The 20,257-nt window shown below is 44.4% G+C and overlaps 1 protein-coding gene across 2 annotated transcripts; it reads left to right on the top strand.

Moving 5' to 3' along the window:
- Positions 1–479: 479 nt before the first annotated feature.
- On the top strand, positions 480–17,731 carry pdcd4a (programmed cell death 4a). 2 transcript variants are annotated; one of them, XM_030787997.1, is made up of 12 exons: positions 480–625; positions 762–880; positions 7,838–8,134; positions 8,453–8,550; positions 10,503–10,616; positions 11,126–11,347; positions 11,601–11,698; positions 12,180–12,294; positions 14,473–14,580; positions 16,509–16,619; positions 17,005–17,144; positions 17,559–17,731. In XM_030787997.1, the coding sequence occupies exons 2-12, from the start codon at positions 835–837 to the stop codon at positions 17,608–17,610; spliced, it is 1,401 nt and encodes a 466-aa protein (XP_030643857.1). In that variant the 5' UTR covers positions 480–625; positions 762–834; the 3' UTR covers positions 17,611–17,731. The 2 variants fall into 2 exon arrangements, with proteins under 2 accessions (XP_030643857.1, XP_030643858.1); XM_030787998.1 differs by having other exon boundaries at positions 7,841–8,134.
- Positions 17,732–20,257: the final 2,526 nt, after the last annotated feature.

Genomic DNA, 20,257 nt, shown 5'->3' on the forward strand with positions numbered 1-20,257 from the left:
TTCTTTACAGTGGTTTTATTTAGACTGTTTACAAAATGTGAGGACAAAGGTTTGCAAGGTATCATTTATATGGGAATTCTGTTAGACGTTTTTCCGCATGTACGTTCCCTATCTATCGATTTGAACGTTAATTTACATTTAACTTTTTTATCTTTTATCTATGTTGTTAACAGTTTCACTTCATAACGAGAAATAATTTCTGGTGAATATTAGAACTGAAATGATTGAAAGTAGTATTAATATTTTCCATTGTCTATGTGTTAAATATTATTGCTATCTGATTGGTCAAAGCGGGACAGGTCCTGCCCCTTTATAAGCCAACCCCCATTCGCGTTTTGGCCACGTGGTATTCTCCAGGTCTTGCAAAGTTAAAAACACACTTTGTTTATCTTGTAGCACACTCTTGCAATGTGCCCGCGGTAGTTTCAACGTATATATATATATATTTTTTTTTGTATCCTACTTTTTTTTTTCATAGACTTTAATCAGTAACAACTATATCTTTTTTTCAACTGCTTGTTTACATTTCTACGAACAAAATCTTAAGTTACATTTTTTGTGCAACGAACTAGTTTAGGTCCAAGGTTGCCTAGAAAAGTGGGCAAGCGAGCTTTCAATTCAGAGGGTAAGATACGCGCTCCGAATAGTTTTTTTAAATGTGAACTTGCGTGCATGCATATTTAATTCAGATAACATTTCTCATTAGAAACGAGCACGCAGAAAGATTGTGAGGCATGGATGCAAATTGTTTTTCATGACAGGCAGCGCGCTGGGAGTGCAGACAACTAGGAAGACGATATAAACAAGCGTTTGGGAGCTTTGAGTGCAAGCACAATGGCGACTGAAGTCGACACATGGTCCACAGCTCCTCAGCACGATGGTAAGTGCCGTGTGCATATGTCTTCTTCTCTATTTTCCGCTTTTAACGTCTTAATAAGCGTGACTGTATAGCTGGAAAAATTGTCGGGTCACTCTTCGCTATTGTTTGGTGAAGGGATGGGCTGCATGCAGTTCCAGCGACGCTCCACCATGTGCTCTCTGGGCTATTCCGTTAGCACACTAGCTAACGTTAGCCCCCAGTAGCATTCTCGAGGCAGAGAGAAACAAATAAACGTTGGGAGCTTTTAAGGAGAACGATTTTATTTGTACGAACTATGCTTGTCCGTTTCTTTTTGACAGTGACACGTGTGAGGACACGCTTCAGGAATTAACCCTTTAATGGAAAGTATGTAGTTTGCAGAGCTGATAGCCCCTCTTTTCAAACAATTATTGTCTTCGAACTCTACGGCTTGTTGGCAACCTAGCAAACGCGAAAACATATTTAATATCACAGAAATAGGCCGTGTGGTGGTCAACCCTAATGAAAACCGCGCGACTTCACTTGCATTGAAAATATGAAGTAATTAAAATGGCTAAGAGCTCTTCCCAATATTTTTTTATCTAAATTCTGACCGTGGACATGGAATCTCACGGACGTTCACAGAGGCTGTGGTTTAGTGATGTGCAATGAGTATAATAAGGTTGCAGAAACAGAGGTTGCCCATTTTTAACTATATTTTTACCTGTCGCATTGCCATGGTAAACACCCTTTTGTTTGCACAGCATGCGCCAAGACGACGGTGTGATTCATCGGGTCTTAAGCACCACGCCCCCTTTACTCAGATTATCTTTTGTGTTTTTGACATGTATACCCCTAAGTACGACCTAACATGTCATATACCTGCAAAATAATGTGACTTTGGTGCCAGTATCATTTTGTTGGAAGCAAGTGTTTGAACTAACGTATAAGCAGTGCAGGTACACAACAGTTTGGAGATCGTGATACAATTCCTCAGCTTTGGAAACACGTTAGAAAGGAAGCGTTTTGCATGGCTCTTTTAATTTGCATGTTTAATTTATAACACGGTGTATTATTTTGTTTTCGCCCTCTACTAATTCTAAGCGTGCTTGAGCTTCGTTTATGTCTGTGGTGAGCAAGTCCTGCCGTTTAGGCGAGTAGTGACGTTTTCACATATATGGCACTATAAGGACCAATAACAGACCCTTACGTAACCTATATTTTTCGTTTTAGGTTACGTAAGCGGGAACGCATGTATGTTCGTAGTAGCCTAGTCCTCGCAAGGGGGAAAAAGCAATGTGTAGCTAAACACAGTTTAACGTAAAAGCTGTGAGAAGACTCATTACCTCTCAGTCATGTCTTACGTTAGCCGTAAATGAACTCCCTCTCGCAACTCTTGTGCTCTTGTTCAAGACTGGGGTGACTGGTCAATGCTCTAGAGCCCTAATGAGCAGTTTTGGGCGCAGACGTGCAGTTCTCCTTCCCAAGGAGAGACTGCCACGCTTGATTAGACAGGCCCACTGGCGTGGGTCTATTATGTAGTAAATGGCGCTTTTGTATGTGCGCCATAGTTTGTGGTAAATATAGGCTGCATAAGCTTTGCAGCGTGTAGTTTATGGTATTAAATCTCGAATCCGATAGCAACGCATTAATGTCTTTACGGCACAGGCGCAGCCGAGATTTTACGGATTGCTGCGGTTTCTTCAATTCGATATTTTTTTTATCCAAACATTTTGTGTAGTAAGCAAAGTATTTGATAATGAGTACAATTTTTTGCTGTAGTTTTATTACTCAGACCACGTTTGTCAATACATTCGTGTAACCTCTGACGTAAACGTTGATTGAAATGCAGGACGAAGCATGCCCACACTTTTTGAAGTGTCGCGCGTAATTTGGTGTTGGCCAACTGAAGACGCACAATAAGTTTTTTTTTTTTGAAGACTGTTCTCCTTACGCCGTTCTTCACTCTTAAGTTCAGGATGTGATTAACTAAACTAAAAGGGAAAACAATAGAAATTATATGGAACCCCCCCTCCACACACACACACCCACACCCGAGAGAATTTTCTGGCTTGTGATAGTTAAACCCCTAATCAGACCCCACCCACTTCAACCCCCTACACTCCAGTGTCCACAGACAGATCTAGTTCATTTTTCTTTATCTGTGCCGCCTTAACCGTTTGTGAAAATAAGACCGCACACGTGTGCGTCGTCCTTGATTTTGGAAGTGGCGCGTGTCACTTATCTTAGTTAAAACTCGCTGCTAAACTGTGGGACTGGGTTAACTCCTCCTCCAAAAACCCAATTTTGAACAGTCACTTTCCTCTTTCAAAAGAGAAGCTGTGCTGAGTATAGGTTCTGTGCCTTGCGTGGGTTGACCCCCAGAGCTTGCCTTGCTGACCCGATATAGCCGTTTTTGTTCACGCTAAAACCAGATCCGCCCCCACCATCCAAAGCATAGGGGCAAAGTGAAGGGAAGGCATTAGGAGGAGATCCACAACCGTCAGCGTCATTTCAAGTGGTCTGTCCGGAAGTTTCCAAAGCCGAGTGCCAAGACGGGACTGCGAGACCGTTTGTAATCTGTTTTAGTCTGTGCTGCGGGGATTAAAAAGACGGCAATTACTGATGTCACCGAGTGGAAAGAGTACCTCATGCTGCTTCACTCAGCTGCTTCAAGCAGGGACCAAACGAAACAAACAAGAAACAAAAAAAAGAAAGAAAGAAAAAGAAACTTTCCAGCGTTTTCAGTTCCTCCTAAAGATGGTTATGGGTCACAGGGCCTCCACGTACGCCCCTCCGCACAAAAACATACACACGCAGACGACGCGTACACCAAGCTGGTTTTTTTTGAGAGTTTCGCTGTACCGAGATTTGTTGATGTACGTTTTGTTTGACAGATTTGAACGGGACTTGGCTGGAACCCAGTGTTTCGCGCTTTTGGTGGTGTTTTGTTTTTTGTTTATTTATTTATTTTTTTCCTCCCTCCAACTTTTGGTCCAGCCCTCTGCTTTGACACGGTGAGCTCGGACAGGGAGTAATCTACTCCTCTCCTGTCCACTCCTGTTATGGAGGTAGAGGGAGTAAGACGGAGGTGGGGCATGAGTAGGCCTCTTGTTTACTGGACTGTAGGTCAAGGGGAACGTGAGGCTTAAGAGAACTGCACTCGTGGTTACAATCTCGTAGAGAAGCTTCCTGTGTGTGCCTCTTCACAAGCGTCGCTCACGGCTGTTTGTTTGTGTGCGTGTGTGTGTTTGCACACTAGAGCTGAGTGTTTTTTGTTTTGACTACTTCTTTTTACTGTGTTTTTGATCAAGTTGTTTATGTGCCACTAAATTGTTAAATCTGTTGAAAGCACACATACACACACACACACACACACACACACACACACACACACACACACATTGTTTATTAATTTCCTCAAAGCAACAAGTTTCTCATTGTTTTTTAATGTAATAGGGAAGATAGCCCTGAGTGGTTAATGGCTGAACCCAAACCAATTTCGCCTGAATAAATTTACAGCCAATGTCTCTCCTCCATGTCAAACTTGGAATCCAGTTAGCATCCTCCTCGATATAGAACTCCACAGAAGGTTTCACTTCACACAGGGCAACATCAAGATGTGTAACTCCCCCCCCCCTCTTTTTAACTTCTCCCTCAGATGAAATGTTCTTTACACAGGCACAGTAAATGGTCCCAGATATTTAACAAATTTACTGAGGCATGGACAGTTTTGTTGATAGAGAAAATTGACATGTAACATGCACTCTGAAAGTTTGAAGATCTCACTAAATCCTTGTTGTTTAGAGTGCGCGTGTGTGTGTGTGTGCGCGCGTGTGCGCGCTCGAAATAGCTGGAGAAGAGATACAGACAGACTATTGTGTCGTGCCAAACAAACACGCCCATATATCATAGACTTCCAGCGATGCCGTTGTCCCAAATGCACTCCCGTGATCATCGCAGTTTTATTTATTTATTTATTTATCTATTTATTTTTACGGTTTGGATGGCTTGAACACACTTCTCCTCTTTATTCAGGTCACTGCCGTCCTCCACATAGTAAACATGAAGGCTATGGACTCTCATTCTTTGCTCGCGTTCAGCCATAGATCCGCGCGGAGCCGGTCAGGTCGAGTACGAGACCCAGCACCGGGTGTCTTCGAGCGGTCTAGTGCCGTCCGCTTCGCCGTAACAGGCCGACGGCAGCCCCCCCCCCCCGTAACCCTCAGCCCCGTATCATCTCAGACTGGCTTTACGAGGGGAGTATTCATTACTCCTTGGAGAAATTCCTAGCGCGCCCACACCCCCCCGCCCCGGGGGCTCCCTGCTCACGTGACCGCTGGCAGCCTCGGACACTGCCATATGTAGTCAGCTCTCGCTTAGGGAGCGTTTGCGCCACGGAGAGAGAGAGGGAGAGAGGAAGGAGTGGCAGCTGGACTGCCCCGTCAGCATTTTATCTCCACGAGGGCTCCTCGCGTCTGACCCGAGCACACTGTAGTCCTCCATTTACCCTCTCTCTCTCTCTCTCCTCTCTCTGCCTCATTCTTCTTTTTGGTTTGTTTGTTTGTTTGTTTGTTTGTTTTTTTATTTTAATGTTTTTGTAATTCAGAGAGAGAGAGTGTGTGTTTGAAAAGCTACACATTAGCTTGTGTATCAGTATTTCAGAGAAATAGTGAGAGAGAAGTCAAGCAGTGTAACTGTATGGAGTCTGGTGAGTTAGCGGTTATGCCGTGTGTTCCGTGGGCATTCGTTTTTTGGTGGTTTAGCCCTCAGGACCTGGGGTGTTTTGTGCGTTAAACCCGGCTGTTCTGAGCGTGAACCGTTTCTCCGCGCTGCATGCTCCGTGTGTCCCTTTCAGCGGGGCCAACTCAGCTGTAACCACAAGTCTATTTTATTATTTCTCTCGCTCTCCCTCTCCTGAGTGTTTATGGAGTTAATGGGTGTGAAGTGACCTAGTATGTAAAAGACACAAACAGCCCTGGTGGTTGTGGAATGTACGCCGTTAAGCATGGCTTTCTTTTGCCCCAGCTTGTTCCTAATGGTTACCAAAAGAGGCATTAATAAGGTTTTGATATGATGGATATCGTGGGGGGGGGTTTTTGCTTGTTTTTTTTAACTTCCTAAAACTGCTGCAAGAGTTTACAGATTGCACCCCCGCTCCCTCCCTGAAAGTACTATCACACACACACACACACACACACAACTTCCACATGCACGTTACTCATTCTCACTGTTGTGAGTCACGTACAGTGTCAAATCGCCAGCGGAGTGAGGTCTGTCCTTGCGAAGCTGAACCTAACCAAAAACATGTTCCAATCTTATCGCTTTTGGCCACGCTGTGCGTGTGTGTGCTTGTGCGCGTGTGTGTGCACGGTCGTATTTTCATCAAACTGAACAGGGCACGGAGAGAGGTAATCACAAGTCACCTGATGTTTGTGTTGATTTGATAATAAAGTCCAGACAGTGAAGTGGGTGTGGAGTGGCCTTGGGAGACACTTTTTTTTTTTCCCCCAAACTGAAACCTGATGTCAGCGAAAAATAATGTTGTAATCAATGCTAGGTTCACCATTCAGCCAAGTGATCACTTGAGTCCATATGAGGAAAGCCCTGCAATACAAACAGTAAACGTGCATTTTTCATCTTAAATATACATGTCAGTAGCGCTTTTTTTTTTCCTCTGCTAAACACATGCCCTTGTTAGCCTTTACAAACTTCCTTTGCAATCAGAAGTTAATAGATGTCCGGTCCGGCATGAAAAAGTCCCAACAGTGAAAAAATTCTCTCTGTGAATTATCCTTGATCTGCAGGGAGGGGGGAAAAAAACCCCTCCAGGCACATTGTCAAACCAGCTTGGCTTTTCCCATAGCATATCACGCTGGTTTGAAAGGTTGAAGATAACAAGGATGAGGAACAGAGAATTAAGTTATGGCCTGGATGCGCGTGCAGTGTTGTTTTTTTTTAGAGTTTGTCAAGGTTCCTAACCATGCATAACTGTATGCGGACTATCCTGTTTCGCAAGCTTTCGAACCAACGCTGAGCCAAACACATCGCTATCCGCAACGCAAACAGAGTGCTGGCACTCTCCTGATCACTGTAAAACCTCGCTTGCGCTGTGGAGAAAGTGCCACAGTCAACGGGTTTTTTTTTTTTGTGGACTTCCCGCCTGGTCTGTACAGTTTAGTCTTATTTTGAGTCAACGGCCCAAACTGTAATCAAGTGGTTATGGCGAACGTTTCGCTTTAAACGGAGGGGGAGAGAGAGAGAGAGAGAGAGAGAGAGAGAGAAAAAAACAAGCTTCCAAACATCTGCAAAGCAGGGAAGTCACGTGGTGGTTGTAGAAGCACCATAAAAATGCATAAACCGAAGTGTAAACAGACCTGAATGGGCCATAACTTATCACCCAAATTCATCCTCGCTCTGTGTAAAGGCACATCAGTCGCACAGCGTAAGGCACGTACTTCGCGTGTGAGATCAAAGTGCTGACAGTTTAACCGACATCGAGTGAAAACGGGGGAGGTTATTAAGAACGTTCTTTTGTAAAGAGAATGTCAGTCTGAACACGGAATTCATAAAGATTTGAATGATAAGCATCCTGTGTACATAGCCTCTTTTTTTTTCTTTTTTACTGCAAAGATGTTGGCATGACATTGTTTGTATTTTCTTTAGGGAGAATGTAATAAAGGAGGCTAAACGGTAGTCGTTCAAAATGCAGCTGAAAAAAAAAAGTCTGTTTTCTTTTAAACACCGCTGTAGCAAGCAAACAAACAAAAAAAAGAGAATCCACTTATGGTAAATTTGAGTTCAGGTATGAACTGTTTATCTTAAATTAGGCAACATGCTCATGCAAAATATAGTTCACCCCACAAATCTCTCTCTCTCTCTCTCTCTCACACTCTCTCTCTCTCTCTCTCTCTCTCTCTCACACTATCTCTCTCTCTCACTCTCTCACTCACACACGCACACACACACACACACACACACACATCTTCTGTCTGTCAGCAGGAGTGTTCTCCTTCGAAGATGAGCTGGGAGAGTTGGATGGCGAGGAGGACATGCTCAACGACGGGGAGGTGAACGGAAACTGGACCCCTCAGGAGAAAGCCCTTCACGAGGCGCGACTCAAGGCCAAGGCCAAACGGCGCCTCCGCAAGTCCTCCTCCAGGGACTCCACCCGCGAGTCGCTGTCCGAGTCGCTGTCCGGCGACCCGGGGGCCGACCCCAACAGCCCCAAGGGCAAGGTCAACACTCACGACCGCAAGTCCAGGACTGGAAAGGGAAGGGGACTGCCTAAGAAAGGTCAGCACAGGGCGGAAATTTCCCCCCCCGGTCCTACCCCTTGGGCACGTTTTAGGTCTCTCTCTCTCTCTCTCTCTCTCTCTCTCTCCCGCTCTAGGAAAACTCCTTCAGCTAATCACACTAATGACTTGGGTCAGGTGTTTTAGACCAGGGAGAGATCCAGTATGTGCAAAGTTGTTGGTCCCAAGGAGTAGGATTCTGAAACAACAGTCGTAGAGAGCAAGTGAAAGAACGGTTAAGTGGTAATTGCGGTTGTGTTTTTTGACGCTGAGGTATTGTAAACCCGAAATGACTCGGTTTGTACTTATGGGGGCACAGGTGGAGCCGGCGGAAAGGGTGTATGGGGTGCAGCCGGGATGGTGTACGAGATGGAGGAGCCTGACGTGAAGGACCCCAACTACGACGAGTCGGCGCAGGTGAGGCGGGGGTGACGGGAAAAGGCCCTTAACCTTTGTCTATGAGAGTGGACTTCATGCCGCTTTTTTTAACATGTCGTGTAGTCGGTGGCTGATTTTCTACCGTGTGAAACAAGTGTGTATGTTTCTCAGCCAATCAGAGACATGTAGCGGCGGGTCAAAACCAAATCCAACAGAATGTGGGCTTGAGTTGTGTTTCCGTGGGTTTAGAAGATCCTTTGTCCTGTGTTGTTCGTTACAGACCAGTCTCCTCTACTCTGACTGTTCCATTGCATGAGGTAAAAACTGATCTCAGATCAGCAGTGCTGACAAGAAATACAGACTGCTAAAGGATCTCACCAACCTCTGTCTTGAAGGCTGCTGGCGAGAAGGTCTTCTCAGATTAGCTGTTTTGAGAGACTCGCTCAGACGTGCTTGCTCAAACACCGTCAAATGCCGTCAACGGGCAAATTCAGACAAACGTTTCGCTAATGTTGAAACGGCCATGTTGAGAATCCCGCGTTGTGCCAAACATCACACTCCTGCTTTACAGTTCTGCCACCGCCCGCTGTCCCCAACAGCCTGTTTGTCATCATGTTTGGGCTATTTGTCTCTCGGCTCTCTTGTCTTTTCTCCTGCTCTGGTCATGTTTACGACTGACACTGTGCGCGCGACTCTTTGTTGAAAAGTGACTACTCATCACAACGCCCCCTGCCACCCGTCGGGGTCTGTCGGATCGGACCCCCCGTGGCTCAGAAGCAAACATGCTGATGCCCGGACCTCTTCTCAAACAGATGAATGGAAGGAACACACGCTGGCCGCCAGCTAACATTGTACACAGGCAGAAAAGAGCATTTGAAACACGACGTTCCGAAACTAGCTTTGAACTAGCGATAGCAATGCGGCTACTCGCTTTTTTGGAAGCACATTTTGTAACATGGCTTTGGGATGTTGTGGCTGAATTTTTATTGAGTTTTGTTCGGTTATTTCCATATTTTGCCATTTTCGTCTCTCTTTTTTTCACAAAACCAAAAGAATACTGTTGACCATTAAACTGCAAAAAATGTTACTTGGTTTGGTTTCTGGAAACAAGTTGTTTATTGTTCTTTCCTTTTCTGGATGTTGTGTCCAAACTGAGGTAGGCAGCTGGCCGGATGCTGGTCTCCTAGTTAGCCCTTCTTGTTTATCTCCACTCGGTTCACTTGCTCCGGTCGCAATATATAACCCCTCAGGTCCCTGACACTGAAAGGCACAGACTTCAACTGACTGTGTTGAACAGAAAAACCTTTTAAACACTCTTTTTGACTGTTCAGATCTGTTTGATTTTAACGAATTACATTTCCATTTGCAAAAGAAGAAGAGAGACCAAGTGGGTTTTTTGGGGGTTTTTTTTCTCTTGGTGGGGCTTTTTTTTCTTTCCATCTCTTAGGTGTTTTCAGGAGCTGCCTTCATGAGAAATATTGTGATTCACACACATGCGCATGCACACACACACACTTGACTTTAGGAAGGAAAAACAGGAAAGTGAGTCAGTGTGCTGGTTGGCACAGAAATCCTCAAAGTTTCTCCGGAGACGTTTCCTCCGAATGTCGAACCTCTCAGAACATTCAAGAACAAAACAATAGATCTAAGAACACCCCACCCCCCCCCACCCTTAAACACACAATTTCTCTTCTCTTTTTCTTGAAATCCCTCATTCACACAACTTTCTTTTCACCTCTTTTCATTAGTACTGGTGTTGAGTGTGTGGGGGGTTTTTTTTGTTTGGTTTGTTTTTTGTTTTTTTTCCCTTGAAGCAAGAAGGTGCAAAACAGTATTTTAAAGTTTTTATTTCCCAAAGCGAGAAGGTGTGAAACAATATTAACCGCACGTTCACTAATCTTCGCAACAGATGCGGTTTTGCCGGCCTTGACCTGGTCCTGTGTGTGTGTGTGTGTGTGTGTGTGTGTGTGTGTGTGTGTTCTGTTCTACAGGGAGACACGGTGTATGAAACCGTAGTACCAGAGCTGGAAGAAGGAGAGCTGGAGAAGACAGTTAACCCTATAGTACAGGAGTACTTTGAACATGGAGACACCAAAGAAGTTGAGGTGAGACTGTTTGTGGCTCTAAACAGGCCAGCCCCGTTCCGCTGACCTGCCTTTTGCATTTACATTCATATCTCTGGGGGACAAAAGAAGTGCATGCTGTGTGTTTGTGTTTGGTGTCCTGCTCTTGTTTTTTTTTAAGCTTAACGTACATGCGTTATTTAATAGGTAGTGTGTGCTGAGAGAATTCTTTATGTATTTACGTAACAATCTGGACTTTTTAATCGCAGAATTGAGTGCCGAAATCAGGATTTGATTAGAAGTGTGCGCCTGTCGCAAGCTTTCGTGTGATAAAACCACCAAGTGGCCTGCTTTGGTCTCAGCGTGACTCTCGGTTTGACTGTGTGGTACACGCTTGGAGACAAACACATATTTGCAATAGCTGCAAAATGTGAAGGGTTGATGAATGCCAAACGGCTGGGTTGCCTGTCTGTCTGTCTCTGTCTGTCTGTCTGTCTGTCCGTGTTGAGGAGCGCGTACCTGAGCTTGTTTCTGGTCTCTCTACCTCCTAGATGCTGTTGAAGGAGTTGAACCTCGGCCCTCACAAGTTTGAGTTCTCCTCGCTGGCTGTCTCTCTGGCTCTGGAGGGCAAAGCCAGTCACAGGGAACTGACCTCTCGCCTTCTCTCTGACCTGACCGGGAAAATTCTCTCGGAGAGTGACGTGGCGCGAGCCTTCGACAAAATGCTCAAAGAGCTTCCTGATCTCATCCTGGACACGCCCGAAGCCCCGCAGGTAACCCAGCAGTCGGCCAATCAGTCAGCCCCAATCGAACAAAGGAGAATTTAAAACAATAAATCGTGTGAAGCGTAGTCACTGGTTTGTTTTACGTTCAATAAACTTGCATGCCCAGCAGCCAGTAGGAAATCCACTATGGGAAGCGGTGTTGTGAGGACGATTAGTACCATTTTGAGGGCCGTCTTGTTTCATTTAAAACAATGCGTTTTTATTCCTCTATCCGTCCACCTACCTGTTTGTTTATCCGCAGATGCTAGGGCAGTTTGTTGCGCGAGCCATCGCTGACCACGCCCTACCCATGAATTTCCTCAACCGCTACAAAGGCAAAGTGGACTGTGAGCATGCCAGGTGAGGAAGGCCCAAGTGCATCGTGGCCTTTGTAGTTCTTTAAAACATCAGAACCTCTCCAAGCAGTAGGTAAACAGAGACAAAGCAGTTGAAGAGAGTGGAAAGGCTGCTTTATTATTACGTAAACGGCGAAAAAGAGAGCGAGACTAACATTTTACTTCTTATTGCAGTTTGGTTTTACTCTTTGATATCCAAGCAAACATTATGATGACTCTCAAAGTCGTCGCTGATGCGTACCAGGGGATGTTTGATTTTGCTCTGCAGGCATGCATGCCATACTATTGTGACAGGCACAGTGCACTGTGTGTTCTCATTTTGACTCTTGGAATTGCTTTTGTTATGGGTTTTTGTTTTTTTTGGTTTTTTTAGGGGAGGGGATATTGCCGAAATCTTCCTTGTGCAGTTCACTGTAATGGTTGTGTAACTTTTACGTGATACTGAGAGTAGAAGTAAGTGTGTGTGTGTGTGTGTCCTTCCCCAGAGCTGCGTTAGACAGAGCGTCCGTCTTGCTCTCCATGAAGAGAGAAATCGTGCGGCTAGATAACGTTTGGGGAGTGGGCGGCGGCCAAAGACCCGTCAGACATCTCATCAAAGAGGTAAGGCGGGTCTAAGTAACCACTGTTGGGTGGGGGGGGGGGGGGGGGGGGGGGAGCCATTCATATACACACACTACTACTGACTTGTTGAAAATGATCCAGTCTTGTGGGTTGGGCCCTGTGATAAAATGACTTGTCTATCTTATAGCCGCTTTATCTTTGACCAATCCTGCGTAGGAACAGCACAATTAGATTACGAGTTAATGCTTTTTTTTTTCATATGCTGTAAAATGGAATTCTTCCAGATATTGTTATCTGCTGTTTTTCTTGCCTTTGCCAATAGTATTGCCAAACTTCAGAGTGTGTTCCCCATAGCATAAAGTGTGGATTATCTCTAAAAACAAACAAACAAACAAAAAAAGCTGAGGAAGACTGAATTAGGATTACTCGGTTTCATCAGAACGTCAAAACACGCAAGAGGTTTCTCATTGGCTCTGGGATTTGAGGTTTAACCTATTTACTGAGTGTGATTATATCTGTGGGTTTAGGGCTGACATGATTCGATCTTGTGCAAGGCCTCTAAGACACATTGCTATTACATAATACAAGGAGGAAAATGCATGCTGGGTAAAGAGCTAGCAGCCAGCCCCGTAGTGATTTGTCCTAGTCAGCAGAACACACACACACACACACACAGATACTTTCACACTCTTCTCTGCCAGCAAATCTGTCGACAAAAACTTGATGTGTCCTGTCCTCTCATTCACACCCACACAGACAAACTGTCAAAGTAGCTAAAACTCACCTGACTTAACAATCACACACGCGCACACGCCCTATAAGACCATGCTTATGGGTGTGGAGAAAGGGTTGAGGTGACTTGGATACATACAAACGTAAGAGAGGAAAACTCCATTCTCTCAGGTGTGTGCGTGTGTGTGAGCACGCGACATGCAGGACTCGCGTGAGCGGTTCTATGTCGGATAGCCAGCCGTGCGAGATGTTGTGCAAGTCCTGTGATCTGCGCGGAGGTTTCCTCCTGTGCATGTGTTTCCTGTGAGGTCTGCTAAACTGCCCGCCCACGACTCCCAACAGCACGCACACCACGGCAAAACCTCCGCGGACGTCGGCACTCCTCACGCGCGCCCAGAGCGGACTGCTCAGCACAGAAACAAAGTCACACCAGCGCTCTCTCAAGCCCCGTCCCAGGCTTTAGAGAACATTTCTAGAAAACGCAATCCCATATCTTCTCTTGCCGGTGCCTTTATCAACCGAAGGAAGGAGAAAAAAACAAAAAAAAAAACGACATTCTCTCTCTCTATCGCCTTTCATCAGGCTTTATGAAGTCCGGACTTCAGAGGTCAAAGTTAATAGTGTTTCGTTAAGGCTTTGGTTTGACCTGTTGCATTAATGGAATTCCAGAGACGTGAGTGGGCAGCACTGGGTACATTTCATGCATGTATGAAACGTTTCATCTCGGCCGACTGCGCGGGTCACTCCGTACGCTATATTCCAGCGCCGTCTTATGACTGCTAGCATAGCATCTCTAACTATCCGGCTGCCTCGAGAGAGATTAACATCACTGTTTGTGTCTAGGTCAACGTATACTGTACAAAAACGATCAAACAAAACAAAACATAACATGAGGATGACCGGGGTTTGGCGAAGCCTGTGCGAGAGAGAAAGCTAGCATGTGTAGTTGTGAGTGACGTAACAGGGTTGCGTGGGTTTGTGAGGGGGCGTAGCGAAGGTGGTGTTGAACTTTTCAGGCCCAGTCCAAAAGGGATACTGTCAGTCTTTTCATCTCAAGAGGTCAACAGAGCCCTTACGTACGTTTGTGTGTGTGTGTGTGTGTTTCCACATGAAAGATTTTAGACCCCAAGGCTCTACAGGAAATTGATTTTTTTTTTCCTTCAGCCCGTCCTTTGAGGGCCTGCGCAAACGCACAGAGTTAGTTTCTCCCCGAAACTTCCACCAGGAGGATGACGCAGGCAATAAAACAATGGTTTCGTGCGTATGGTTTGAATACCACAGCCGTGCACCCGTGCACTGAGACGGTGACGTGATTTTATCACTTCACTTTTCTTGGGCCAATCCGAATCCTCCAGGTTTTGTTTTTTTTTGGTCTACCCCCCCCCTACCCATGAAGAACAAGAAAGGTAAAGCACTCTTTTTAAGGCCTCGTGAGGTGGTGTTTGTGCTTAGTTTGACGTTTATTTTGTTCTGTGTCTTTTTCAGATGAACTTGCTCCTGAAGGAGTACCTGGTGTCGGGCGACTTGTCGGAAGCCGAGCATTGCCTACGGGACCTGGAGGTGCCACATTTTCACCATGAACTCGTCTACGAGGTACACGCGCGTGCACACGCACACACGCTTTGTGTAGCCTTCGATATGAAATGTTTTTTTCAGTACAGTGTGTAGCCTATGTGTGATCTAGACCGTGATCAGGTTTTACCGCGTTCACACTACAACGTCAACCGAAGTCATAGAAGCAGGCGGTTCTGTTCTTTTAACTGTACAGAGACGAGCATTTTTGAAGAACGGGGATGCTCTCCACATGGATTGATGCGTTGGACCCGATCCCATATTGTCGATACCGCTCGAGTTTTTGAATAACGCAGAATGTTTTGCGTGAGCAGCCAGATTTGTCATTGTCTGGCACTTACAAGACTTTAGATTTCAGATTGCATTGCTGTGCTTTGCATTGCAGATGAATCCGCCCTCGGAACATACGCTTTACAAAGTAGCAGATTATTTCTACTTAACGTCTTCCTTTGGCTTTTACCATCCAGTTTACGTCAAGTGTTACGGAGCCAGGGAAGCGACCTCTGGAAATGTAATTTTCTGAAAGCGTACACGCGCTTTAGGTGAATGAGAACAATTTAGTCTGTGAGTACAACTGGCTGCCCTTTTCTCCAAGGGTGAGAGAGAGAGAGAGGGAGGGAGGGAGAGAGGGAGGGAGGGAGGGAGGGAGGGAGAGAGGGAGGGAGGGAGAGAGGGAGGGAGATGTTAATAAGAACATGCAGAAAAAGAACACGGCAGCTGAAAGGTTCTCATAGATTTTTTTTTTTTCTCTCCTTCTCAGTGGTTTCTAACCAGCAGCACACACAGGCACTGAATGTACCCACTGAAGCAGGGGTTCGCTCGCTCGGTGCAATTATAAATATTTATTTTTAGGCTGCCGCGTTAATAGCTGCACACAAACGTTACAGCGATTTTCACCCCTCGGCATGTGTCTTTTTTTTATTCCCCTCTCGGAATGACTTTTTTTCTTTTTCTTTCTTGTCTTGATTTTTTTTTCTCTCTCTCTCTTTCTCGCTCTCTCTTTTTTTTTTTTTTTTTTTCTCCAGCATAATTCAGGCCTTATACGTTAGAGGGGCTACGCAGCCATACTCTTGTCAGGGTTGATTATTTTATTACCATCAACGCTACCCTCGCGTGTCATTATGTGCCAGAACAGCTTTCACGAATGTAAGCACTTAGGGGTAATAGATCATCAATTATACCTGAGATTTTAATTATTCCAGATTGCGTCGAGGCCTGACCCACAGACACCCATAGTGCCTTTTTTTTTTTTTTTTTTTTTTTCTCTGGCTCACGCTACGGTCCATATGTATGATGCCCCTCAAGGTGAGGATGCTGATCCAGGATCAGCTCTACGCGAACAGTGTAATTGTTTGTATTAGGATCGTGAGAGGTGCGCACTGATTCTGGATCAGTACCCTTATTCTGAGAAAACTGTTAGTCACACACTGAGCTCACGGATATATAGTGTCTCTTCGGCTGTGTCTTCTAGTGTGTTCTTGTACTGTGTTTAGTTTAGCCTCTGTTTTAAACTGGAATTTTTATTTATGTATTCATTTATTTACTTTTGTCAGGCAGAGGGTTAGGTACAGTGAGCCAGGTAATGATAGTCAGCCTTGGTTGTTGTACACTAAACTGATGTGAAATTTAATTAGAATCAGTTGCTGCTGCTGTTGTCGCCTGCTTCAAGCAAGACTAGTGATAGCCATTGTCATCTCCTTATCAGATATATCCAAACAGGACTGTATTTAGCACAGAAATGATGGCTGAGATTGAGTTGTGGTGTAAATGTATCATTTATTTCTTTTTTTAAATTGCTGTGACAAGCATTTTTGATAAAGCTGGTCAGTTGGCGTAACAGTTCGTTTTTCAAGGTGCCGAAAAAAAATAGACGCCCCCTAGTGGTCAGAATTTGTTCTGTCAGTGGCGCTTAGTGGTTAATTTGAAGACGATGTCTCTGTGATGATCAGGCTGTCGTCATGGTGCTGGAATCCAAAGGAGACACAGCTGTGCGGATGATGGTCAAACTTCTCCAGGCGTTCTGGAAGACGGGCCTCATCACTCTGGACCAGATGAACCGGGTCAGTACCAAGTTCTTTATTACGTGCGCTCGACGTCGCAACGCAGCCACGACGTCGGGTTAAAATTTTAGCTTGCTGGAAATGTCAGTGCGTGACTTGTCTTGCTTGCTTTGGAAAGACTACGAAAGTAGGTTCGTGCCAGCCAGAGTTCATACCGTATTTTCAGCTCAGTATTTCAAGGTCTGGCAGCATTGAAGTTAAAATTGCTGTGAGTTTATGCATTTTATACCGGTTCACCCACGTAGAAAGTAACACACTGACTTTACAGTGTATCTTTTCGCTTTACTGGGAGGTTTGAGTATATCTGCTAGCCCGTTCAGAGTAAACATGCTTAAGCGTGCGAGGTTACTGATTACGTGCACACCTGTCGCCCGTGACGACGCAGGGTTTCCAGCGTGTCTACGACGAACTGCCAGAAATCAACCTAGACGTGCCCCACGCTCATTCCATCATGGAGTCGTTTGTGGACCTGTGTTACCAGGAGTCGGTCATCACCAAACAGCTGAGAGACGCGTGTCCTTCGAGGTGAGTGAACGGAGGCCCCCGACCAGGACAAATCTCTTTTAAAAATGAACGGATTCACCATTTTTATTTATTTGTTTGTTTGTTTTTCAGTAGCCTGTGTTCTGAGATTCTGTCACTGGATGTGCTGTGTGCCAGATTAGTGAATAAATCTCTGTATTTTGATGCTTTGGTACAGTTCGTCTTGTGCACGGACATGAAACTGTGATACGTTAGGTTTAAAAAAAAAAACTGCTTTGTTTTTTAGGGGGAGCAGTTTTAGGTCAGTGTGTAATATTGTGTAAATAAAAGTTTAAATTGTCGCTGGAGTCCAGAGATTTTCTCACTCTGTATTTCCGACTTTTTTTTTTTTGCATTGTGTATTGCGTGCGATGTAACTTTGTAACTTTGTAAGATGGATCTGGTTTTGTCCACCAGGGGGCGTAAGCGTTTTGTGAGCGAGGGCGATGGAGGAGTCATCAAGAGCTAGAGAGCGGAAGGGGAGCTCCGCTGTTGCCCCTAGCCCAGTCTGCAGGCCTTTGACTGGGCAGGCCAGTGGACAGACTCCCTCTGTGCTCTGCCCTGGATCTCCGCAATCACCACCCACCCATCCACCCACTGATCTCTCTCTCACACACACACACACACACACACACACACATCTACCTTCATGCTTTTGTCATTGGGAGGGAAGTTGTGTAGAGGTGCTTGGACTTTTTTTTTTTTTTCTTTTCTTTTTTTTCTTTATTCCTTTTGAACAGTCTCTCATTCATTTCTAATGGCCTTTTTTTGTGACATTTTTGTTCTTGTTGTTTCCCCTGGAGTTTTTGGGGGTGCGGTTTTGGTGGCAGTTGAAAACTGTGAAGGAGGCTCTCGTGCAGAATGGAAAGACAGCTTCCAGTCAAACAGCTGATTTTTCAGGGTAACATGGCAGGGCTGTTTAGGCATGTTCAGGTGGAGGTTTGTTTTTCTGTTTTCGTCTATTTGCGTTTGCTTTGCTCCAGTGAAAATGTCATGGTTCTGTTCTATGTTTTTTGTTTGTTTGTTTGTTTGTTTGTTTTTGCTTTGCATGTAAAAAGCTAAAAAAAAAAAAAAAAATGCATAAAAATAACGAAGCGCTTATGAAAAAAAAAGAACAAAAAACGGCATATTTTTGGAACACAGTGCTTGGTCACCAAATTTGTGCTTCTTTCCAGAGAAAATTATACCACATTATGTCTGGCCAAACCTTGAGATGTTGTTTCACTGAATTCTACAGATCTGTAATACTGCTTTGTTGTCATGTTTTGCATGGATCAATATGTTCTGGATCAGTCAAACTGGCCTCTGTATCTGGGAGCAGTGCTGCTCTGGTCTACAGCACTGGGTCACATGATCAGACACTCATCCGTATGCTCGACAACTTTACGCATGTCTCTGTGACTTCTAGTTACTCAGGGGTCTACGTTTTCATTGAGTTAAATCCGAAAAATGTAGTGTATTTGCAAAAATATTTGTAACATCTTAAACAGTAGGGAAAGTGTGAAATCTGTCCCATTGAGTCTGCACTTCCGTAACCAGTTTACACGGGTTTTCTACAACCTAACCAGTAAAATGGACATCTTTTTTCAATGCTTCATATCACAGTTACAAGATAAGTGTCTTTTGTATGGTACGTTTTGGACGTCAGTGCAGTTTTGCTCAATGAAAACAGAGCCCACGATGACTGGTAGGTCCTAAGTTCTGTCTAAACTCGATGAACAAAAACAGAATAGAAATTTCAGCTTTGAGATCCAGGGAACTGGACTACAGGTCACAAACATGGCCTGTTTTTTTTTTTTTTGTTTTGTTTTGGTTTTTTTCTCCTACATGCTCCTTCTGTCAATAAACACATGCTGTTGTTCACCTCTTATTTTTGACCTTTCTTTGAATTTTTTTTCTTCTCTCACAAACTTCAGCATTTGGTGACTAGCATCACCAATAGTGCTTGTTTACAATATGCAAATGTATCTTCCTGACTTTCTTTTTTTTTTTTTTTTTTGCTTTGGCAGCCGAATGGCTTACCATAAACCTTCATGATTGGTTAGTTCCCAGGGGGGCGGAGGCAGAGGAGTGTAGGCGACTGACGTCAGCTTTGGCAGGTAGTCACTACAAGTGAGATGTTTTCCATCGTCCTGGGCAGTCCTATGTGAACATTGCATTTACATTTACCCCCTTTTTGTCCGTATTTTTTTTTTCATAGGCATTACAAGTTGTTTTTTTTTGTTGTTTGTTTTGTTTTTTTTTTAAACCCCCTCAGGGCTGTTCCTGTTGAATTTGCTTGCCTCTTGGTGGTAGTGGGCAAACTCATCAATTAGCGCATGCTCCCAGTTTACTCTGATCATCATTTTACATTACAAGTCCACCCAGGGCCAAATTACACACACGCACACACACAGACCTCTGTGTGTGTCACATGTGAACTGGACAGTATGAAACCAGCTGCAACTTAAGAAAGGGTTGTAGATGATAACCTGGTTATGGGAATGGTTCAGCATTTTAGACATAGCAATATAATTGTTCTTGTTTAGAAGCTATCCAATATCCTGATGTGAGTACCTGATGGGGGGGGGGAAAATACTGTACGAACAGATCATCTCAGAATTTAGACTTCTACCGTGTCTCTCCAGTGTCTCTGTTCAGTGCTGTGTGTCTTTTCTGGTCGTCCTTGTCTGTGATGTGAAATGAAGACATCTCAAATGGTAACCAAAAAGTGTTACTTGTTTTTGTATATAAAACCCATCTTTGTATCACTGTCAATGGGAAACTTTTTAAAAGGCTAAAGCATTATTTTTGATTAGCTCACTGAAACAGACTCCCAACCATTAAGACTACAGTACATTTTGACACTGTAATTATTACAATAAAAAATCATTATGCTCTTCATTCTGCTTGTTTGTTTTGTTTTGTTTTTTCTTTTATTGTGTATGAACATTGCATTCAGTGGAAATCATAACATATTTGATGCAGCAAAGCACTGCCATGGCTGAATAACTATATTACTTTTTCAAAGCACTTGTTGAGAGGTGTGTGGTTGCTGAGCTATAAATACTAAGCAGTCATTGTTTTCTTCTGAGCCATTCATTCAGTTCTAAGAAATTAACAATTTAAGATTATGA

This window comes from Chanos chanos, chromosome 11 (assembly GCF_902362185.1).
Source record: "Chanos chanos chromosome 11, fChaCha1.1, whole genome shotgun sequence".
NCBI lineage: Eukaryota > Metazoa > Chordata > Actinopteri > Gonorynchiformes > Chanidae > Chanos > Chanos chanos.